Source organism: Rhinolophus ferrumequinum, chromosome 2, assembly GCF_004115265.2.
Source record: "Rhinolophus ferrumequinum isolate MPI-CBG mRhiFer1 chromosome 2, mRhiFer1_v1.p, whole genome shotgun sequence".
Lineage (NCBI taxonomy): Eukaryota > Metazoa > Chordata > Mammalia > Chiroptera > Rhinolophidae > Rhinolophus > Rhinolophus ferrumequinum.
Window position 1 is genome coordinate 10290342 of NC_046285.1, and position 25376 is coordinate 10315717.

At 40.3% G+C, this 25376-nt stretch overlaps 1 protein-coding gene across 4 annotated transcripts in view; it reads left to right on the forward strand.

Moving 5' to 3' along the window:
- Nucleotides 1-25376, forward strand: part of MED12L (mediator complex subunit 12L) — a 314918-nt gene that overhangs the window by 285423 nt on the left and 4119 nt on the right. For all 4 annotated transcript variants that reach the window (XM_033088254.1, XM_033088259.1, XM_033088262.1 and 1 more), the window contains 5 exons: nt 4322-4411; nt 5999-6228; nt 8104-8260; nt 11009-11104; nt 23173-23254. In XM_033088254.1, coding sequence (XP_032944145.1) covers nt 4322-4411; nt 5999-6228; nt 8104-8260; nt 11009-11104; nt 23173-23254 — 655 coding nt within the window. The remainder of the gene's footprint in view (nt 1-4321; nt 4412-5998; nt 6229-8103; nt 8261-11008; nt 11105-23172; nt 23255-25376) is intronic.

Sequence of the window (25376 nt, forward strand, 5' to 3'; positions counted from 1 at the left end):
ACCTGACTCGGAGTGATTGCGAGCTAATGAAGAGAACAGGACTCAGAAGAATGCAAGTGTGGGGACAGAGCCCCAGAGAGCAGTTTCCAGGCTCTCGGCCTCATGTGGAAAGGTGCTGGCTCGGGTAGTAGATGGCCATCAGCTGTGGCTGGTTGGCCGTCAGCTGTAACCATTGAGCCATTGGCCACTAATATAACTGCCGCGGCTATGGAGGGAAGTCGAGGAGAGAGGAGGAGACTGAAGGAGAGTGGAGGAGAGTGGAGGAGAGTCGGTCGGTTGGCAGCAAAGCGGACAGCAGGTCGCACGTCGTGTAAACCCAGCCTCCAGTGAGACCATAGTGGTATGACTTCCCTACCTATGGCTCCGTGGGTGTTCCTTTTTGGCCTCACCATGTCCTGCGTTCTTATGTGGGGAGCGGGAGCAGAGACCCCACAGACCCCGCCTGACACCCTGCACGACAGCAAGTTATGTTTGAAGATGATTTATCAAAACTTTTTAACTTACTAGATGCATTTATTTTTAAAGGCCTCTTTGAGTTAACATATTTGAGCTCAGATATTTCTCTTGTCTGATTAAAAGTAAAGCAGTAAGAGAGAATATTGTTCTTTTAAAGGCCAGGAAAATGAGTCAGTATTGAACAGCACTACTTTTTACAAAGAAGTTTTTACAAAGTTTATGTTTTTTAAAATATAATGGATTAATACTTCTTACAGAGTCAAGCTTAAAGCAAAGTGCATAAAAACAGGCTAGAGAGACCACATGGAGGTAGCAACGTAGAGGGGGCTCTGTGTAATTGTCGAATTTCCCAAGTGGAAGAACTTTCCTTAGTAACTGGTTCATTCCCTTAGCACATCTAAATCTGGTACTGAGCTGGAGCCAGGGCACAGATGTGTCTCATTTTCTCTCTCACTGATGTGCTCAAAATCATATGGCACCTGCCTGGACATACATATTCCATCAGCATCCAGCCTCCTGAACTTGAATTGTCCTTCACACTCATAAAAATATGAAGTTACTGTTGCCTCTGATGGTTCAGGTAAGCAGAATAAATCAAGAGGGAGAAATTGAGCTACTATCCAGATATCAATGAAGTCAGAAAGAAGAAATCATTAGAATGATTGATACTAAAAAGGAAATTAAAAATGAGATTCCAAAACAAAGTATGACACTAAAAGATACCGGGCAATTGGAAAGCACTTGGTGAATTAACTTATGCTGAAATACAGAGGGTGCCAAAAAAGTGTGTACACATTTTAAGAAAGGAAAAAAAACTGTACTAAAATTGTAATACTCAGTATATACCGATAACAAAAGATGAATACAAGTCCTGTGTACTTGTATACATTTTTTTGACACCCCCGCTATATATCCCACTTTACCTCTGGAAGTCTTGGTTAACAGATACACTAAAGTAAATCTTAGATTTTTCTCAACAGGTATTTATAGAGCACTTACTGTATACCAGACACAGTGCTAGGACCAATTAAAACTAAATGAAATAAAGCTTAGGATGTTTTCCAAAACTAACAGATAAATAAATTATGAATAACTAAGGTGATTATGTGTCCCTGTTTGCCAGGCGTGCACCCGCCGTGCACCTGCCTTGCACCTGCTGTCCTGATCTGTCCCAGTTTGGATGAGTAGTCCCTTCTTGATTAAATGCAGCAAAACCATCCCCACCAACATTAAGAAACTTTTACTGAATCTCAACTTTCAGTTTCCTTGCTTATTCCCACATTATGGTCCTCATTTAGCATTTGTAAACTCTTTCAAGTTAAGAACTTTTCAAAAGAACTTTTCTTTTTCATTCTTTCCCCAACAAATTAAACTATTTTTACAAATTGAAATTAGTCTGTTCTTGACATTATTCTAGGAAAAACCAAAGAACAGTATAGGAGGCCATTTCAGTTTGGTGGAAGAGGCAGGGTATTTTTCAAAATAATTCTGGGCAACATACAATAATAAAGCTATTCACAGAGCACTTGGAGAGTGCTAGCCAAATTGGGGTGTTTGTGATTGCCTCAGGATGATACCGCATACCTGAATTGTTACCTTACGGTACTTAACTAGGTGGTGAGAGGGAGTATCATATGTTCACAAATAAAAGTTAACCTTTTGACAAAAATGGTTGAGAATGCATGAATTTTAGAGTGTAAAAACTGATTTGAAATTTTCGATCCTTTCCTCTTTCTTTTGAAGTTATAATGTTTTTCCTTCGATGGTAATTTTGTGATTTTTTTTAAAAATGTAGAATAGTTTTTAATTCATATTTTTTCAATCTCCACAGTCTCAACAGTTATTTGTCAATAAAAGAGTGTCGCCCAGTAACTCAGATACTTACCTTATTAGTATGCCAGCTTCCCCATGTAAGTCACAGTTTGTTTCATAAGTTTCATCAAAAGCAAAGGAAGAGTAAAGGGTTAAAAAGATCTGTTTTATGCATCTGCACATACAAATCACATCTTGTTTCCCTTCACACCAACACAGGGCATGCGTGGGTATTATAGACTACTTATGGATGACAAGATTCTAATTCACATATAAACAATTCATTTTACTTCTTTTGTAAAAATGGTACTATATATATATTTGTCTCCATAAAGAAACACAACAATGTTTCAGGGACTTTATCTGACACACAGGTCTGGAGGGGCACTGATTTAAGAAATAGCATTTAAAGATCTAGTTGCTCCAATGACTCTTTTTTTCGGCATACTGTTCGGAGAATCAAAAACCATCAGATACTGTGGTTTCTCATAGAGGGATTTGTGTCTATTTATGTTAGACACAAGCAAATAGAGATGGAATTGCACTTAGATTAATCAGCTAAAGGCGGTGGAAAGTGAGATTCTTGTTGAGGCTGTTATATACAGATACCATAGTAGATGCTTTCAGAAATTCATGTTTGGTTTGTGTACGGGTGAACAGTCCCCTTAGGAGAGGATGAACTTTCTTAAATGCCCTCAAGTGATTTTATGTGGGGATCAAAGAAAGGGCTGCACTGTCCGCTGTACACATTTTAGTTCACTATCTCTTAACAAGTCTCACTAGAGATTCTCCTTTTGGTTACTTTTGGGGTTGAGTTTAAGATGGTAAATGTCCCTAAGTAATAAGCACTGAGTGAGCTCTTAAATATCTTCATTCTTAATACCACATATGAGGCATCTCTTCATAATGGAAAGAGCCCTGGGCTTTGGAGTCAGATTTACCTGCGTTCAGATAATGGCTCGGCCAGGTCTCGCTGAGCTCACTGAGCTGCTTAAGCTCTTTGAGCCTAACTTTTCCTAGCTGAAGAAAATGGGAATGATGCTGTCTCCCTGCAGAGTTCCTATGAAAAAAATGGAACTGAGAACCAGAAGCCCGCTCGCTGGTATATAGTAGATGTTTAATAATGGTTGGTGTTCTCCGTCTTAGCTCAATGTGTATGCCTTTCTCCTTGCTAGAAATATCTATACCATTTTCCAGGAACATTAAAATGTTTTATATAACTGTAATTCAGCACTTTTTAAAAATGTGGACATCTGATACAACACAATAGTAAACTATCCTAGGATAAACCCCATTCTTTATAATTAGTAAGTCCTGAAGAAACATAGGGACAGTCGGACGCTAGGCCTCTTTGTGATTCTTACTGCAAGCTTCCATGGAGGAGTTTCTACCACCAAACATAAAATGCATGCTGCTCTCATGAATACATTCATTTTCCTAAGGCCAAAATATGATGTTCGTTGGTTTTCTTTTATACTGTAGTTGGTTAGAATTGTATTTGCTATTACTTTATAAATGTTTATTGATTATGTTTTAATTGATTCTGAGAGTCCTAGGAGATACCAAATTCCTCCGTTGGCTAGGTAGCTAAAGAGGCAATTTTCAGGTCACTAGGAAGAAACTGATTGAAAAGTCATGGAATTCGTGTACAGCACATGTACGTACAACGCCTCTCCCTTACGGGCACAGGATGGCGTGTCTCCGTGGTTTTGGATTTCACAATGAGGGACCCACGTCTTTACTCTGGAGGGGCATCTGTACCCGGGAGTGCACAGGAACGCCGTCTCAGAGCTGCTTATTGCCTATTAGGGCTTGTACTTATATCTGTGTTATCGTTGGGGACATCTGCAGTCTTTGGAAGACACGATAAGTTCAACAGTTCTGCACACATAAGAAATTGATGAGAAGTCGAATTTAATGCAGTTTGGAAATCTGCAAGTTCTGTATTCGCATAATGAGATTTGGTGTCGTGGGTTATTGGGGTTATTAGCCAGGAGCTCAAATCAAGCCCTTGCTGTTATGATGGAGCGTTCTCCTCGGCTTTGTTTTCCAGGGTCAGCCGGGGGACCAGGCTGCTCTCTTTGCTGCACAAGCACGGCCCTCCCCTCAGCTCCCCCAGTATCCAGGGCTGCAGCAAGCACAGGTACCCACGTTTGCTTCATATGATGCTACCCGGATTTGTAATGCTCTTTATTTGAAGTGGGAAACCAAGTAAATAAGGTATCAACTCCCTTATGGGATCTAGAACTTAGTTACTTCTGCTTTCAGATTATAATTGACATTTCCAAACAAGCATTACCAGTGATTGTTGAACCAGCCTCAGGATTGATTAAATTAAAGAGAAAAACAACATTTTAGGAAATTCTTGAAAACAAAACTAAATTCAAACTTCTCTATTAATGATGATTAAGAGTCCCAGAGTACTTATATGTAATGTATAGATTATCATATTCAAAGATAGCCTCAAAGAGGAATCATAGTAGAATAAGAAGATAATTGACCTTGGAATCAGACCTTGGCAAAATCCCTGGCAACTTACTAGCTATGTAACATTGCGCATGTTACTCTGGGTCTTGGTTTCCTTCTCTGTAAAGTAGAAGTGAGCGTGTGAGGATTTAAGACAACCTGTGAAACTAAATGCTACACCAGCTACACAGCGCCGCTTAGCCGATGGTGAACTTGCCGTAATGTAATATAAATGTGAAGAGCAATTTTTTTCTAAGAGTCTTGTTATTTCCATATAGTTTGACCCTAGGCCTCCCCTCATCAGGACCAGGGGTGGGGGTGAGATTGCTAGATGGGGCTGGCAATTCATACTGTGTCCACAGCTGAAAGGACAGCCGGGATCGGCCTGCAGAGCCCTACAACCTGGATCCATCCACAGTGCCTGCTGCACGTGCGTCCTACATTACTGTCTCTGCCGGTCAGAGCCGTTAGACTGCATTATAATGTGGTGCTTTGAGGGCTGAAGGGCAGTCCTCTTCTACTTTAATTGGCATCCTGTTCTATAAATTGTAGGAAGTGATCCAGCAGAACGTCGGGTCTTTCATTTACATTAGATGTCAAGATTTAGAGAAACAGCTTCTCATATATTAATGTTGCATAGAAAAATTAAGTGTTCAGATGGTTGGTACAGCGCTGGGCTAGAGGGTATTGAATAGTCGCCAATTGCACCCTTACCCACTGGTTAAGGTGTTATTTGGGTTTTCCTTTTTGTAACTGGTTCGTTACCGTAGGCACATTCATCGGATCCGAGGAGGAGTAGTCACATATCAGGAGAGCGTATGCCATTCTTTTAATTTACACTGAGCGTGGGGGTAGCTTTTCGGACTAGTTTTGCAAATGGCATTAGTGATGCTTGCATCTTTTGCACATCGACGTCATCTGTGCTTGAAAAGTATGGCTGCTTGTCTATAAATAAAAATGCCCTTCCTTCCCTCAGAATAAGCAACTGATCTTAAAACTAATCTCTTAACCAAATAAAGATTCTTTTTGTTTTTTAATTGCGTTTTCTGGTAAATTATTATGTAACCAGTTCACTCTCTAGCTTTACGGCGAGTCTTTCTGCCTCCATGGTGGTTGTCCTCTTCAGATTTGGAGTCATAAGAGCATTAGAGAAGAGTGGATTTCAGAGGGCTCCTCCTGGGTACTTTTTGCTCCGTGTATCTTAGCAACAGGAAAGCTGGTGATAAATTGAAACACTGACTTGGTTCCTTCTGCCTGCCTGCAGACCATGCCCCAGGGCTATACGATGTACGGAACACAGATGCCTCTGCAGCAGACCCCACAGCAGCAGGCTGGCGGTGTGGTTCTGTCGCCCAGCTATAACTCCAGAACCTATCCAGCTGCACATTCCAACCCAGCACTAATGGAAAGACTCAGACAGATGCAGCAGCCGCCGAGTGGCTATGTGCAGCAGCAGGCGTCGCCATACCTGCAGCCTTTGACTGGCTCTCAGAGGTGACCCATCTAGAAATAATGATTGCAATAGTAGACACTCATATTCTTTTATTTGTTAGGTTTCTTCTAGGGCATGGCGCTTCATGTTGTTTTTATGAACTTTTATAGTTGCATATAATTTGCATTCTGCCACCTCATTTTTAGGAACACCCAGACAGAGATTCAAAATAAGCAGTGGCCCATCTTGTGTATTTCATTCCAGGCCCCTGCAGTTTGATTTGAATCTTCCATAGCATGGGGGTAGTAGTTTTAAATGATACCATTATATTCCCTCCAGTGTTCTTTCGTTTCCCCTTTTAAAAAAGGTTTTTTGGCTAAAAGTATCTAAGATTTAAAAAATGTTGAATATGGTTAGCAATACCTTACTAGAATGCATTGATTAGAACTCTAAAGTCTATGACATGTACATGTCATCGTACATGGTGCTCAAAAGAGTTTTATTCAATTTTAGTTTCTACCTTTTCCACTTCAGAGATGATTCGCAAAGCAGGATCAGAAAAGCTTTTTTTCCAGTTCTTGTTTAATCAGATCCCTTGGGTGGCTAACTGCACTGTCCATTACAGTAGCTGCCGTCCACGTGTGGCTATTTAAATTTAGACTAATTAAAATTGTATTAAAAACGTAGTTCCTCAGTTATGCTAGTCAAGTTTCAAGTGTTCAGGAGCCACATGGAGCCCGAGGGGCCAGCTTCGAAGGTTTGTGATTAGGGCCGTCACACGTCGCTGTGTTTGGAAGGGCACCATGCCTGATTTAATGCTTTTCTGTCACCCTCTTGCTAACTTTTGGTTCAGGAAGCCCTGCAGTTTGTTTTGTCTGAGTCCCAAAAATGAGGTAGCTGGTCCTGGTGGCCAGTGGCTGTCTTATTGGACAGCACAGATGTGGAACATTTCAGTCATCCTAGAAAGTTCTGTTGGATGGCATCGATTTAGAAGAATTAAGTTTCCTGCAAAATTTTGTACTACAGTAGATAGCAGAGCAGCTTGGCTTCGGGTGTTATCAATGGCAGCACGTCAGCGCCACCTAATCACTGTTGGGAAAGTTGGCAGGCTTGATGGTAGCACGTTTGGGAAAATAAATTAGGAAAATGTGTGTTATACTGGGGGTGCCAAAAAAAATGTATACAAGTGGACACTTTGGTCAACGTTGCTCAAGCAGTAGTTCGCCATAATCAGAAATGTCTGGACACTGATGGTAACCACTTTGAGCACCTCTTGTAATTGCAGAAGTCAAACGTGACTTGTATTCATCTTTTGTTATCGGTATATATTGAGTATTACAATCTTAATAGTCTTTTTTCCTTTCTTAAAAATGTGTATATACATTTTTTTGGCACTTTTTGTATTTATTATTTTTCTAATAAATGGCAGCATAGCATATTACCTAAACACTTGAACTGTAGAGCCCCAAAGTTGTGGATTGAAATGCCCCCTGTGCCATTTGCTGTCTCAGTAACTTTGGGAAGTTATTTCTCTAGCTCTCTGTTCTCATTTTTAAAGTGGGGATAGCAGAGCTGCTGACCCATAAGGGCTGCTGTGGAGAGTTAATGAAATAACACGTTTCAGACGTTCAGACAATGTGACTACGCCAGAGTAAACGTTCCATTAATGTCGCTTGTTGATACATTTTTTAGAAAGTAATTTATATGCGATTGCCGTTTTACTTCAAGTAGTAAGCATGCTTGTTGTCCTTTTTCAAGTGATCTTGTCCATCCCTGGGAATCGAGATGATCTTAACCACCGGCCTGTGTTGCATTCACTTTGTACAAGAAATTACTGAACACAGTCGTTTCTCTGAATGTGTGTGATGTGCCAGTGGCACTGATTAAAAGTGTGACGGTCTCCCTGGCCTGAAACAAGCTGTGTGATTCTTCCCCAGACTGAACCATCAATCCCTCCAGCAGAGCCCACTGATGGGCGCAGGAATGGATGCTGTGCTCACCGCGGCACACCCAAACCTTCCCTCGGGGCCCCTGGCACAGGACCCGATGAGACCGCGCCAGCCACAGGTGCGACAGCAGCAGAGGCTCCTCCAGGTACGGGGCTGGGAGGCGAGGGCAGTGCATGGTGGGTACCTGGCAGTCCTGAGAAATGACAGGCACTTTAGACTTTAATTGCCATGTTCCAAGGAATCCTGTGTATTTGACACTAGAAGCTCAATTGATGTAATTCAGCTCCGGCTTGGCAAGGGTCTTCCTTTTCTGGGTTCCACCAGGTCACAGGCAGGAGAGTGCATTTTCCAGGCATCCTTCCCCTTTCACCAAGGTTCAAGGTCTCTGGATGCGTTTATTTTAACAGTATAAGCCTCAGCTTACCCACCCATTATTTAACTAGAGGCCATGCAATTTGACTGCAAAATTTCTTATGTGTTTAAAAAAAAAAAAGCTGTCTGGAGCTTTGGTCAGGTTCCTAGATGGATCTTGAATCCAAAACAGTTTCTGTAATACCTCTGGTCTGATTAGGCTGTGAACCTGGCATTACACAGGTAGGGTATTTGAAAGGGATATTTTTAGTCTTGACTCTGTTAGAATCCAGAGAGCTGTCTTTCAATTATGTGATAGAAATGTTTGAGTCTCCTAGATAAAGGGTTCTTCCTTCCCTTGACACATTCTTGCTTCTACCTTCCTCGTCTAAGAAATATAGGCTATTATGTTTACCTATCCCATGTGACTTCGTTATTTGCAAGCTTGTGCTATGTTGTTGGATTGGAGATGGCCTGAGGAGTCTGTACAATGGACTCAGCGATCCAACTTGAGATGTCCTGTCACTTTATGTATTGCTAAGAAAGAAAAAAAACACCAAAAGGGGGAGTCTAGTAGAGCAGGGGTACCCAACGGCTATTCTGTTGGTGTGAGGTCAATGAGAAATAAACCTGCCATGTAGAAAGGGACAGCAAAGGAACTTGCATGTCTCCACCATGATACTGGATGGAGGGAAGCAAAAATATCTCCGCTGAGAATATAAACCACAAGCTCAAGTGGGTTTCAGGTCTGAATTTAGTGTGATCCAAAAAATTCTGGTTGGCAGCATCCCCAGGGGACAGACAGAAGCCAACACGAATCCTCTAGAACTAGGCTTCCTAATTAGAAGATTCCATTAGTTGTGAGATGCCATTAGTTGCTCCCAATTTTTACCTATTAAAATGTGAAAGAAGTTGTATCACAAAATGAATAACACAAGGTAATTGGTTTGGGAGGAGTATGGCCTATCAATGTCCAGTCCCACTCATTGTGTAGATGTTATTTATCTCCAACATGGTAAAAACTCTAATTCTCGTAAGCAAAATGGAAATAATTATAGTACCTACCCTCTAAGTGTATAGTGAGAATTAAATAAGAATGTGCAAGTAAAGTACTCATTTATTAATATTACTATTAAGATAACCATAAATATGACTATTAATACTCATAGTGATATTTTCTTAAAATAATTTTTTTCCAAGTTCTAAGGATATGTTTTAGAACTTTTTAGACTGATATTTACATTTTCCTCTGTTTTAAAACTTCACATTTTCAAATCACTGTGGAAAGTTATTACATTCTTTGTTTATTTACTACTTTCTGTCTTACATTGGTGTTCTTTAAGGCTGCAAATTTTTAAAATCTTTTTTATTGGTTAATATGTACTTTTTAACACCAATTAACATAATATGTCCTTCTGGTAATTTTTTTGTTACCAACACATTCCCTGTAGATAAAGAAAAGTGATTTGTCTTTGCATCAGGATTATACTTATTCCTTTTTTTGTTCCATGGAGGAACAAATTAGTATTTATGAAGTTGGGTTAATTTTCCTTGGCAGAGTTCACAGAATGCCAAATGGAGAATTAGCTCCATAGTGTAATCACCATGTTTCTAGACGAAGTTGCGTTATTCACGTTGGAAGTAACCCTGCCAGGATCTCTGCTTGGATTCCAATTCTTGAATGAGCATTGTCACTTACTGAGAAATGCCATGTGGCAATAGCTATTACCTTGCCCTAACGAGACAAATACATTGGGGGATAGTGTACAAACCAAGTTGGAAAAAGCAAAAGATGAAAAAATGTCGGACGCTGTCATCATCAAGATGAAATGTTTGGGTAGAGGAAACTTTAAAGGTCATTGAGACAAACCACCTGTTAATATTTTCCTCTGTGTTCTCTGTTCCTTCTGTGACTTGGAAGTGTTTTCCAAGAGTTACGTATTTGAGACAACTTTGTCACAGTCACGATGTTTGATTTTATGCTGGTCATTTATGTCATAATTTCCCACATCTACAATTTCCTTTAAAAAATATTTAATCTTGAAGAGTTCTTCAAAAACAACTCTTCCTACCTACTTCTCCTCCTCCTCCTCCATCTTCATTTTCTTCTTCATCTTCCTTAAAAGAAAATAAAACTAATCTCTCAGAGTTCCTCCACGTGTCATAGGAATGAAAAGATAACTATGGAAAAGTCTTTGTCTAACCTGGTAGTAGAAGGTAGGAAGGACAAATGACTGAAAGGAGTTAAAACAGTAAGTACAGACGATGTCCCTGGACAGTATAGGATGGCATAGATGGTGAAGGCCATGACTACTGACGGAAGTGATCCTTAGGGTCGGAGTGGTCCAAGAAGGCTTCATGGAGGACCACAGTTGGGTCTTGCCCTTGAAAGATGAACAGTTTGACAAGACAAAGATGGAGGCGGCAGGTGTATGTTACTTTTGTTGCCACAAAATAGTTAAATAGAAAGTGTGTGGGGAGAGAGATCGGAATGATATTAACCCCTTGTGTTTAAGGTCTAATCCTTTTTCTTTCTTTCTAGATGCAGCAGCCCTCACAGCCCCCACAGCCCCAGCCGTCCTCGCAGCCCCAGGGTCAAACCCTTAGTCTCCAAGCGATGCAGCCCCAGCAGCCTTTGGTAAGCCCTGGTGCTCTGGAATCAAAGAAGTGGGCATTTTCTGTAACGTCTGGTTGCATTTTTCATGTCACACAGATTGTTAAAAATTAAAACAGCCTAAATATACCCTAGCAGTTTTCCCTAGAACTTTATCAGAGTAGGACTGTATCGGTATATTTGTTTTCATAGAAAGGTATAAATAAATATTTGGAGTTCAGTAGGTGTTAACAATTTTTCCTCTTCACATTTTTTCAGACATCTCTATGGACTGAAATATTTCTATGTGGACACTAAGACTTTTTTCTAAACAATGTTAAAGTGATAATTTACTATATATCTACCTTTAGAAGATTATTGATTTTGAAGTTTTACTATAATCTAAATAAAGCATGAGAGTGCTTTCTAAAATATTATCTTTACTGATGTAAAAGAAACACCAGTTCCAGCCAGTTAGCATTTGCCGCCAGAATCTTCATGTAATTCATAATTGTAGAGGTTACTCTTCTAACTTTGTAAATCAAATTTTGAAATGGTAAATGTGTAGCATCAGTCAGCATTTTGCAAACCTCAGTAATTTACAACAGCCTTTACTTCCACAGGTGCCATATCCCTGCTTTTTTATTTACTTCCTATTTTTTTTTGATTGCCTCTTTTTTCTATTTACTTAAATAAACGCATTCGGGAAAGGAACATATCCCTACCATCCATGGTCACATCACTTGCTACCTATTGGAAATATCTATAAAAATAAATGCTTACACTGAAGGTAACTCTGCAACATGAGTTGTGTGCGTGAGTACAACCCGAGATGAGCTGGCTGCTGCACGTGTCTTGCACTTTGGGAAACCCCCGGGTTTAGTCTCCTTTTCAGGACAGGGTTTCACAACTGGTAGAAGAGGCGGAACAACATGGCCAGGGCTGTAGGACCTTAGGAATCAGAGTAGCGGTCCGTGGTAAGGACTGGTAATGCCCAAACAGGACTGCATGGGACCATGGCCAACCGGGGTAAGACATCCCAGGTATATTTGACAGGCGTCCTCCTTGGCCAGTTTCTTCTCCGTTTTTAAGGAAATTCTTCTGTATCATGGGTCTAGGTTTTTTAGCTTTGATATATATATTTTTTAACGTGTCTCTGACATGTATTGCAAGCCACCTTCAGAATTCTTTTCAAGTAGAGGCAGTATATAAACATTCACAGACTGCCTACTTTATCTTCAGTGGAGTATTAGCAGGAATTGGCTGACTGCCTTACAAATGTAGAAGGGAATCCTTTGGGTGAGATACTGCTGGATGAGTCTAACGTCTCTCCTAAGAACAGGATATAACTTTTTATTTTGATACAATTTCAAACTAACAGAAGAGTTGCAAGAATAATACAAAGAATTGCCATAAATGCTTCACCTAGATTCACTAATTATTAACATTTGTCACATTTACTTTATTATTCGACACACAAACACACACAACTTTTTTATCCTGATCTGTACACTTGAGAAAGTTGCAGACTCATGCCCCTTCACTCCAAATACTTCAGTATGTTTTTTCGAGAACAGGATATTTTCTTATAGAAACTTGGTACAATTATTAAAATCGGGAAATTGGTAACATTAATGGAATACGACAATCTATATACATCTTTTGCAAATTGTACCAATTGCATCGATAATGTCCTTTGTTGCAGGTTTTTTTCTGGTCTAGCATCACACTTTGCATTGAGCTTTCACGTATGTTACTCACCGTTAACCTTGAAAAATTCTGCAGCCTTTTTTTTTTCCTTTGGTCTTCATGACATTGACATTTTTGAGGGTGTAGAATTTTGTAAAATATTACTCAGTTTGATTTGTCTGATGTTTCCTCATGATTAGATTCAGATCATGCATTTTTTGGCAGGAATATTGCAGAGGTGACATCTTTTTCAGTGTATTACATTAGGATATACATTATTGGTGATATTACTTTAATCTCTTTGTTTGGGTGATCTGATAGATTTTCTAACTGTAAAGTTCCTGACTTTCCTTTTGTAATTAGTAATTCATGGGGATGTTTGATATAATCTAATTGTACTCATCAGATTTCATGAGTACATAACACTATATGCCCACTAGTGTTAGCATATATTAAATTATTCTTGCCTAAATCCATTTTTAATATGATAGGGGAAAAGTGATGATTTGCTAACTGTTACTTTCTCTGCATTTAGCAGTTGGTATTATTTTTTACGGAATAGCTTTCCCTTTTTCTTTCTTTATCTATGTGTAGCTCCCTAAACTGTGTTTTAAATGTGAAGCCTAACATTTGACTCTGATTTTAAAACGTTCAGCTATGGAGAGGACTTCAACTTCTTCCTCCAACTTTCCCCAGTGTTCTGAAGTTGTGTCTGACTTCAATGAGATGAAATTTGGCAGTGTAATAATTCGCTTTCCCTAGGAATAGTAGTATCTGAGGCACTAAAAAAGCTTAAAGTAGCCCTACTCTTTTGTTTCTCTATACAACAAAACATTCTGGTGGTATTTCGAGAGAAAGCCAAGAAATAGAAATGATGTCATGTTGACTGTTTGGAATATTTGATGGTGACCTGGCAAATCCTTAGCCTTTTTTTCTTTCTAATTTAAAACAAAGACTTCTTATGCTGTAATGCTCATGTTAGCAACACAGATTATTTCAGAAACGGGGGGAAATAACCGTAATATAATTATACCTTTTGTATTATACCTATAATTATACCTTTTCAGAGATTTAATGCAAATTCATAAATGAGCACTCAACTAAGGAGCCCATTAATTTCAGAAATATAATTTCTTTGGCTAGCCATTGCTAATAAGGAAATAGTTACATAATACCTACTTTAACAAAAAAAAATTAAATGTAGGACTGCTTTTATTACTTTTGAGTATATAACAGTATGGTATTGTACATTTTTAGCTGTTTTTTTGACATTTAAGTCATTGTGTAAATATATATCTTACATATGAAATATGCACATATATGTGGCTTACAAATAAAATCTATTATTCATTTAACCTATATATTTAAGTTTATTTATATTTCCACCGTGTATTTTTTATGTATTTAAACTCTATTTAATCACACAGATGTATAACTACCATCCTAAGACTGTATGAATTCTACTTTTTAAAAAATCTTGACTTTAATTTGTAGGCACACATCCTTATAAAATAGTTAATCATTTTAACCAAGAACTTGAATTGGATTGATATCTATAATTAAGCAGACAATAACAGTGTCTTCTTTAGTCTTTCTCTTTGGCCTTTCATCCACCTATTGTTAAACATTAGTTGGTTTATAATGTAATATGTGGGAGATATATAAAATATTAAGGGTATAAAATCAGTGTTTTAAAGAATTATGCCACATAAACACAGATAAATATTAATATCAAGTGCCTGAAATGGAATCGTTATTTTGGGTAGCATTAAAAAAAAACACAATTGAATCTATCACAGAGTTAAATTTATAGGGCTGGGACAGGATTTGTCTTTAAATTTCTTAATTATAATTTGAAGCCGAGGATCAGTTTATGCAGAATTGAGAGGAGACTCTATCCCCATGTTCCACCAAAATTAAAATAGTTCTAATATAAGGGAATTTAATCTTTCTACTTATCTAGCAGTTCCATAAATATTTAATAAATTTATTATGTGTGAAGAATATATGTCAAATTTATACAGTTTTAACTTCTACGGCAATATTGAAGCTTTTTAGTGTACTAGGTTGTATTTCAACTCATTAGCTTAAAATATTTCCATCTCAGGGATTGAGTGGATTTGTCAGAACATAGCACATGATTTTTCCCTGTTGTGTTTAAAGAAAGTAGTTCCAGAGAAACAAAAAAATTCCATTGCAGCAATCTTAATGGATAGTAAAATCTACACTAGGCTTTTTATGGCTTTTTTTTTTTTTTAAGCTGAAGTCTCTTTAAAAGCTCCCTTGAGAATCACAATGTCCTATTTTGATATTTAGAGCACTACATTGTAATCTAGGCAGCAATGATTTTTACCAACACAGAAATGTTATACCTGTCCTAAGCCTTAGGATGGGCTAGATAATTTAAAGTATCACTTAAAGTGGTAGATTTCCGATAATTTTAGAATTAGAAGTTACAGGGATGGTCAGTGATCTTGGTTTTTACATGATTGTTCATGATTGTGATTAGTTTTTTCTAAGCATGCTTTTATTTAGCATATTTGTTTACATATGCTTTTAACTTTAATATAGTTAATATAGTCCATGTTTATAATTTTCAGTAGCTGTGAAATCAGTCCATTATATTGTTCTGCTGTTTGCTTAGTCATACCACCTACTGTTGTACATTTAGATTGTTTCCAATTTCAAAAACAATACTTAAAGGGATATTTTGATATATGTTCTATTCTTCTGTTTGTTTTTTAATTTTTACTGGGGAATGTTGGGGAACAGTGTGTTTCTCCAGGGCCCATCAGCTCCAAGTCAAGTCATGGTCCTTCAGTCTAGTTGTGGAGGGCACAGCTCAGCTCCAAGTCCCGTCGCCATTTTTCAGTCTTAGTTGCAAGGGGCACGGCCCACCATCCCATGCAGGAATTGAGTCAGCAACCTTGTAGTTGAGAGCTCGCGCTCTAACCAACTGAGACATCCAGCCACCCCTCTGGCAGCTCAGCGGCTGCTCATTATCTTCAATCTAGTTGTGGAGGGTGCAGCTCACTGGCCCATGTGGGAATCGAACCTGCAACCCTGTTGCTCAGAGCTCACGCTCTAGCCAACTGAGCCATCCGGCCGCCCCTATTCTTCTGTTTTTGGTCTTCTCACAATGAAAGAAAACAGAAGTATAAGAAAAAAGTTATCTCTAAGTGTGTATCGTTAGAACAGCAAAAGCACAAAGCCTCAGCAATATTAAGAAAGCATTTATATTTCTTTTTATCTTTTGGTATTGTTCCTTTTCTTATTAGTTCCACTAAGATTTATTATATGCCTTGTAAACATATTTATGACTTTTGTTATAAACATCTCCATCAGATCCAGTTCTTGTGTCTGGCCAGTGTGCTTCTTCGTTCTTTGTTTCTTTCCTTGCTAGAGACAGAGCAGTAAGCCGGCTGTTGAAGAGAAGCCAGCTCTGACTCATTCGGGTGCTGATTCATGCAGTCTCGGGAGAAGTGGCAGTGGTAACACAGACACGCCCCTCCCCCATGACTTCCCTGCCACTATCTGGTGACAGTCACACTTGCATTCACCCAGTGCTTACTCAGTACGTACAGTGGAGTCCCGCACTCTGCCGGAGGTTGTGGCGCCCACTGCTGCTGTGCCAAGCGTGCTCTCTGCTGCCAGGTGGCTTAGAACAGCCCTAGAAACGGGAAATAGTAAAAGATTTATAGAGGGTGTATTGGTTTGCTAAGGTTGCTCTAACAAAGTACCACCCACTGGGTGGCTTATGCAGTGGAAAAGTATTTATTGTCTCACTGTTCTGGAGGGTAGAGCTCCACAATCAATGTGTCAGCAGTTCAGCTTTCCCCGAGCTTCTGGTGATTCGCTGGCAACCTTTGGCGTTCCTGGGCCCACAGAAACATCACCATGATCTCTGCCTTCGTCTTCTCACGGAAATTGTGTTCAAATTTCCCTTTTTCATCAGGACAATTATCTTACCTAATGACCTCAGATCCTGCCCTAAGGACCATTTTAACTTGATCATTAAATGTAAAGACCCCCATCTCCAAATAAAGTCACATTCTGAGGTGCTGAGGGTTAGGACCCCACCATATCTTTTGTGGGGAACATAATTCAACCCATAACAGAGGTCAAGAAGAGTATGAGAAGTTTGAGAACGCTTAATGGGGGAGGATGAATGCGGGGACCTCTAAAGGCAGTATTAGGGCTTGAGGCACTGCTTTGTGACTGTTCCCTTGTCAGTCTGTCTGTTCCCTTGTGGACAAGAGCAGCTGAGACATGTGGGACAGTGATCATCAGCACCCACGCAGGCAGGTTGGTCACTGCCATCAAAAGTGTCTACTTAGCAGTTAAAACTAACTGAGGACAGAAATGGGCGCTTTTTCCAAAAGTGTCATCAGAAAACAGCTTTTCTGTGAAAAGAGCAAGAAAATGTAAGAAAAGCTCGTGTAATTAACCAATTAAATCTGGTGTTGGCTTAATATCAATGCCTGTTTGTCTTTTGCTTATTTAAGTCACTTTTCTGTGAAAGAAGAACATCTGGAAAGCAAGACTAGGTGCCCTCGCTGGAAAATTATATTTGGCCTCTCTAGTTTTGGCCTAAATATAGTTCTTGACTTGAAAGCTACTTTTAAAGCTTATGAGCTGTGATGATTAAATTATCTCTTAGCTAAATATGTTAAACGGGCCATGATTTTCTTTAAAGCTGGTTCAAGCTTTTTAGAAAACGATGTTTACCCCATCCTGCTGTGTCATTTCTTTTCATCTTAAACTCTGGGTGTCCTAGTTGTGTGACCGGGAAAACACGGTAACAGAAAGCTTTATAACGTCTTTTAGAAAGCTTTTTGTCTTTTTTGTCTTTTTAAATTGACTCATCCTTCTGTCAGTATCACATTGAATAAATACATGCTTTATATGCATAGTGGCAGAAATAGTTATTTAAACAACTGCATTAACTTTTAGTCAAAGATCATATGTGAAACTGTCATATAATCGTCCTCAAAACATTCTTATGTTCCATTCAGAGTAACTGAAAAGTTTTTCAGAATGCCTCTGGAATGTAAAGTAGCCAGATGAGATATTATTCTCCTTTTCAAAGGAAAGAAATGAGGTCCAGAGCAATTTATTGAGCTATGTTTCCTTTCTTTGCATGAATTTGGATTTTTTTTTATTTTCAAAGGGAAAGGAGATTAATATTTATAAAAGGAAGTTGGAGAAGATATTTTCGGGAGATTTCTGTTAACAGGACAGATACATTTGATATATTTTTTTTCCAATAAAAAAACTGCTGGTGTGCAGATCGAAGGAAAATTACCACATGCAAGTTGCTAGTTACCTTGTAAGTAAACGCACACTGAATACCGTGAAATCCATTGGCTGCCGGTCCTCTCTGAGGCTGCCGCCTGCCGGTGTGTTTCTGTCCATAGGCTCAGTGGACGGGCCTCTGCAATACTGCTGTCTGCTCTGCTGAACTGGTCACATGAAGGGCTGTGTCGTGCTCATCAGAGCCTGAAACTGTCCGTGGACTCTGACAATTGCCAGTGCAGGTTTGAAATAAATGTTGCCTTGGTGCTTTGTCCCTTTGCTCACCAATAGTGTGGTACCAATAAGTTCTTTTGCTCTTGTGAGAACCTCACAGCTGTCAGAAGGCAAGAACAGTATTTTATTCCCTTTTGTGAACCCAGGAAAGTGCCTGGATCTGGAAACATGTTGTTGAATGCTTTGTTAAATGTCGTAGTAGTAAAGGAAAAACGCCACACATTATCCATAAATAAAGAAAGGCATAGTTCAGGGAAGAAAGGAGAACTAACTGACTCTGGGTGGTGAACACCCAGTGTGATACATAGGTGATGTATTATAGACGTGTACACTTGAAACCTATATAATTTTCCTAACCATTGTCACCCCACTAAATTTAATTTAAAAAAAAGAAGGCTAGTCGTCTGAATGAGCTAGGTCCATCAGCCCTGCTTATGGTCGTGACGACTCAGTGTCTGCTTCTGCTCCAAAAAGACGAACCCAAAGAAGTCAGCTTTTCTGAGACAAAGAAAGAATCCATGGCGTGTATTTAACTAGAAATTACTCGTCAGTAATGCATTTTTCCCTTAGTAATGATTGAGCAGAAAAATGTAATGTTCTTGAAAAAATGTGTGTTGTCAAAATAGACACTTAGGGGTCAGTCAGAATACATCAAGATACATTTTAATGTATGTTTTTTTAGTTCAGCAGAGAATGTTTACTGGTGAGTGGCCATGCCTTGTTGGCCTATGACACCTGACACTGGAGACTCTGTACTTTGTCTTGTGGTTGCAGCAGGAGCCCGGCACAGCTCCTGCTCCAAGGAGGTCAAAATCCAGAATGCTTGAGAGAGAAGCAATTGGCAGGTTACATCATGTTTTGTAATAAGGCTACAAGAGCAGTGGATTCACTCGCTGGACAGCGTAGGTGACAGCTTGAGCTGATTTTTGAAGGCTGGGTCGTTTTTAGGAGGGTGCAGGGCAGGATGGAAGAGGAGGAAGGGTATTCCAGAAGGATTAACATCTGCAGAGGCACAGAGGTGAGAGAAGCCATGATCGTCTCTTGGATGGATAGAGTCCAGAAAAATCTTGCCCTCTTCATTTAAGCAGGAAAAGTTAAACATACCCAGATTGTGACTTTTAGGACCTCTAGGAAACCTCAATTGACCTATTTATTGACCTGTTTTGGAAAGAGAAAAGTTCCAACTCACTTCAGGGATGATTCCAAAATCTAGCCAAGCATCGGACCACCTGAGGCAACCATTTAAAAGCACAGATTTTCAGCATATTTGCCCCAGAAATTCTAATTCAGTAAGTTTGGGGAGGAGCGTGGGAAGATGACTTTAAATTTCTCCTGATGGTTTTATGCTTCCTCAGCCATACAGCGTCCCGGGTTTTTTTTTGTTTGTTTGTTTTTTTTTTGCAGGAGGGAAGAGTTCAGTGACTTGATTTGAAATGCTCAGCAGTGAGATTTTGGGGGGGGCGAGGAGGGTTGTAGGGTTCCAGGGCCCTGGAAATTGCACGTGTGGTCTCTTGCTTGCTCATATCCATATACCAATTAAAGCAAGTTAAAATTAGTATCAGGTGGCCTTGATAGAAACAGATATGGTAAAACACGACAACTAAGAAGACTAGGCCATAGATCCCTCCCCCCACTTCCTTCCGGTCAGCCCAAGGAAGCTAGTACCAAATTTCTTGGCCTCAGAACCCCTTCACATTCAAAACTTGTGGACCCAACGAGCTTTTACGTGTCTATCAGTATTTACTGTATTAGAAATTAAATGTTAACTATTTATTTGTTAATTCTGAACAACTCATTACATAAGAACAGAAATAGCTTTTTTATCAAAAGCAGGCATATATTTCAAAATAAAAAATTACTGAGAAGAATGACATTGTTTTGCGTGTTTGAAAATTTCTCTAATGTTTGAGTTAAAAAGACATTCAGTTTGTTGCAATATCACATATTATGTAGCCTCTCAAAAACTGCATTGTACACTCATGAGAGAATGAGGATAAAAAACAAATTTCTTAGGTTATTATGAAAATGGTTTTGACCTTTTAAATACCCCCAATAGAGTCTTAGGGTCCCCCCCAAGGGCTATAATCTCTTGAGGCCACCCAGCAGACCACCTGCCACTCCCTAACATATATATACACCCACGAATACGCGCGCGCGCGTGCGCACACACACACTAACTTTCCAGGTAACCAGTTACTGCCTTGGCTCTTCAAAATAGAGAGACTGCGGAGATGGCTAGAGTGTTTCAGTCTATGAATTACTCTATGTGAAGCTGACTTTAAATGAACATAAAGAAGGCAGCTAAGTATGTGTTGAATGAACAAATGTTTTATTTATGCACTGTGTACCTTAATCAGCTGATAAGTTGAGATTAGACATATTTGCAGTCAGCCATTTAGAAGTTGTGATTATTTCCAAATAAATTAATATTTGAAAGCTAATACTTCCAATTAAGGCTAGTACTGGATGTGGCTAAGAGCATGAGCTCTGGACCCAGAAAGCTTAGTCGGAATTCCAGCTCCAAAACTTCCTGACAGGGATCATGGACAAGTGACTAACCCCTCAGAGTCTAAGTCTCCTCAATCTATGAAGGGACAATAATAGCATTAAAAGTTCACAATTCCAAAATACAGACACCTGTGAAAACAGAAATTTTATTTATTACTCATTGAACAGCTAAACCTGACCTGAGTTCATTTGGTAGCAAAAGCTGACGTGAACAGACATAAAGCTCTTTTAATTTGTTTTACCTGATATGACTATTCCTGTGTTTTGCTTCGGAAATGTAAGCTGTTTGTGTATGGAGCACTGTCCTAGACCTTGCTTGGTCTGTATATTACGACTGTTTCATAATAAATCATACATGTATCGAATCCCAAACCACATCTGCCCCAGGACTCTGTGTGAGAGACTGAGGCTGGGTCTTACCACGTCAGGATTTAATGGGCTAACAGTGTCAGAACACTGCCCAGCATATAGAACCATATTAGCTTTGTAAATAAATAGGATAATACTTCCAAATAAGCGTAGAAAACACTGACTAGAAAAACCACTTCATATTTTACAAACATTTTCACATCAGTGAAAAGTGGATTTTTGTTTTCTTTTTCCCTCTTGATTTGGGCAGTAAGAAAATGGCAAGCTGCCATTGTCCTTCTTTGTATCAGGGGAAATAGTGACATTGGTAGAGGTGTACCTTTCTTGTGATTCGGAAGGTTTGGAAATTGAAGGCACTTCAGAGTTAGTCATTCTGTTCATGTTTCCTGAGCACCTACTGTGTGCCTGGCACTGCTGGATAGTAGGGATACATTAATAGACAAGCCCAAGTCTTTATCCTTAAGTCACTCACCGTCTAATGGAAGACAGTTGAGCGAGGTGTCGTGCCACATATTCAACTTGAACCCAGCAATGCCCTGTAATTAGAGTTGCTAGATAAAATACAGGACCCCAATTCATTTGAGTTTCAGGTAAACAGTGAATAACTGTGGAATTATGTCCCAAATATTACTTGGGACATACTGAGAACCAAACATAAATTTGTTGTTTATCTGAAATTGACATTTAACTGGGTGTTGCATATTTTCATCTACTAAATCTGGCAGTCCTGGGCTATTTTTGGTGATATTGGGAAGCTCTGAGGAGGAAATATATGTTTCATTCCTACTGGGTAATTGTTTTTTGGTTTTTTTTAAAGACTACTTACAGAGGTATGGACAGAGTTAAGGGACGCTAATTGGGGGTGATGAAACGCCTGGGGCTGGGAGCAGTAACTACTGCTGGGGCTTGTGGGGCAAGAAGAGGGAGCGGAAAGGAGAGGACCAATGGCAGGAGCTGTGGCCCTCCCAGAGAAATGCGTTCCACCAGCAGACACCCGTTATGAAGGAAATTGGCAAAAACCAAAGCTTGGTCTCCTTCTGCCCTGGGAGTGCCCCTCCCACCTACAAGTCGGAAGGCAGGGGGCTGGCCTGCTGACACCCTCCACGCGGGAGGCCGGGCGAGCACTGCGCCCCCTGCTGGTGGGAAAGGTGCCTGGTGGGTAAGTGAGAAGCCAGCACAGTTCGGAAGTGTTTGCTTAATCCGTGTATTAAATTAGAACACTTGTTTTGTTACATCAACAATTAGCCGGGCGGGAAGGGGGAGAGGGACAGAAGGGAAGGAAGAAAAGCGTGACAGTCTGAAATTGGAAGGTTAAGGGGAAAAAATCAGCACTACCAATGATTTTAATCAAAAATAATTTTGCTTCTACCCAGATAGATTCTTGTATCATAGTTTTTTGTATCAACTTAATGGCTAGAACTAGGGCACGTGGGCCTCATGCTTTGCCTACACTTGCATAACCCCAGAAGTGAGCGCTTCCTTAAAGCTTGTCCCTTGGTGCCTCACTGGGTTCACCCTAAGCTTTGGGCACAGCGTGCGGGGGAGTGGGGTTGGCCAACCGTCATCGATCCGTCGTCCCAAGAATCCTAGACCTGAGGGCACTGCCCTGCCTCAGCACATTCCTGTCTCCACGCAAGGCAGGGCCTGCGGTGCTTGAACACATCACTGCCAAAATGACAACGGTTCAGCATGTGGTGAGACTCATTCGCCACCTGGGAAAGGGGGAGCTAACAAGGATATTGGAAGTCCCGGGCCACCGCTGGAGCGTGGACGCCTTCATCAGGATTCTTCAAATAAATGCCAAGTAACTGCCTGGAGATGAGGTTTTAAATGCCCTGGTCACTTAAGGTGTTCACCAAGGTATAGATGAAAATGAATGAACGCTCACCGGGTGTGGCACCTTTGTCCTGAAGTATTTAAAGGACACTGCAGACTAACCCCGGGAGCCGTTTCTGTGCGCTCTCGTCTGTGATGGGCACCAGAGGCTGACTTCTCTCTTTCTCCTGTCACAATTACAGTTTCCCAGGCAAGGTTTGCAGCAGACCCAGCAGCAGCAACAGACGGCCGCCCTGGTGCGGCAGCTCCAGAAGCAGCTTTCTAGTAAGTACCCCTCCGGCGCCCAGCAGATGGCTCCCGAGAAATGACACGCCAGCAAGCGAGCAAAACACAGTGCTGGCTCCTCAGAAACTGCAGTCTTCCTCCATACCATGTTTATCCTTGGTTTAGTCCATGGTGTTCTCATCGTGTTTTAGTTTGGTTGTGGTCTGAATGCTTCTTTCCTTAGAAAGGCCCTAGTCTTTTTTTTTTTTTTTTCAGTGAAAATGTTTTCCTGTTGCTTCCATCTGAACCTGGAACTGTTTCTTTTCATTTGGGGGAATCCGTGTGGAACTGCAGGTGCCCCTTTTATAAAGCTGGAAGGTTCCAAGAACAGCTCAGCTGATACCCTGTAGGGTACTGATGAAGGAGGTCAGACCCCGCTCACCCCCAAAGATCACAGATAAAGGGAGGCCGAGCACTAGACCCATCTTCCTCAGTAACTTTGCCTGCTGTGTGGTGTGATGTATATTTTTTTAAATTATGCTGCGTCTTGAGTGCATCTCTCCAACCCATTTCAACCCACCTCATCTGGATGCCAAGCAGCGTGCTTCTGTGAATCGAATCACCCCTGTGCTGGAGTCACGGGACAGGAAATTCATTTAGAAATGGGAGCCAGCCCCCTGTGTTGCAATGAATATTGGCCTGGAAGTCAGACCTCAATTCTGGTGCCAACTCTGCCATCATTATCTGGGTCATGTAGTATTTCATCCGTGAAGTGAGGAGTGAGGGGGGCAATTGCTCCTGGTGTCAGATTGTAGGCTTTGGGGGTACAGAGTGAAGAGCACATAGTCATGCAGGCAGTTGGGTGACTCGTAGAATATTATGAGGAAAAGGGGGCGGCTTGGTTTTAATTTTCTGCCTGGCTGCTGTCTGTTGATTGCCTGGCGGAAGACATCATATACCTTGTATCTCTACCAGTCATAACCAAGATCTTTTTCCTGCTAAATGTATGTTCCTCTTACAGCCTCATTTAATTTCAGTTAAATCACTTAACTCAGTCTTTTCCAACTTCTGTTTAATAGGTGTGATCCATGAAACAAATGTGCTGTTAAAATTTCATTGTTTCATTAATTCCAAAGATCGTGTTTTCACCTGGCTAAAGAGAATATAATTTTAAGGCCGAGACAATGAGTTTACAATTTAGATTTTTTTTTCCCCTAGTGTTTAGAAATATGTACCCATGATTTTTATGTAGTAGTACCTATTTAGGGAGCATATCACCTCCTGTTTAATGTTTCCCAGAGCTTGTGAAAGGCAGCTTTTTGTTTTTTAAGCCGTCATTTATGGAGCCCTTTCTTGGATCCAGGCACACCACGACTTGACATGTATTCATTCACTTAATTCCTAAACCACCCCATGAGATTGGATATGATTATTGTTCCCATAGTATAGGTGAGGAAACAACTAAAGACCAAGGACATTGACACATTCGCCCAAGGTTATTCAGCTAACAGTGAGGAACGGAGCTGGGAGTGGCACTCAGACGTTCTCCTTCCACAGCCCATTTTAACCACCATACAGGCACACCGCGTTTCATTCACTTCACAGGTGTTGTGTTCTTTACAAATTGTAGGCAAGACCCTCCACCAGCCAAAAGATGACAGGTCACTTTATTGCAGTGAGTGGTCTGGACTCGAACCTGCAGCATCTCCGAGGTCTGCCTATATATACTCTGCTGCCTGATGTTAGCAGTTGTGCCAACCTCCTTTGTTGAATAAGGGCATCTAAGCTGAGTTGCTCACTGCACAACTCCAGAGGGCTCCTTTTCTATCATAGCCTATCGAATGGGGCCTCTGGATTTGAATAGTCTCACCAGACAAGGGCCAGCAGTAGCTAGTTCTACTCCTGTCTTTTTTTGGACCTACTGATTGTGTTTTTTCCTGTGTGTGCGTGCGCACATGTGAATATATGCATAGGCACACACTTGAGTTAACACATACATAGCTGCTTTTATATATACATATACTCTTGCACAGTTCTCTGTTACACGTGTGTTGACCATTTGCAGAAAATTGTCCAGTTTCAAGCTACTTCTCTAACGTCTTCCAATGTCAGTGTTAAAGAATTGCTGGTGTGCTTTCATAAAAATGTTGAGAACTTTAAATGTTTTATGATACTTACAGTC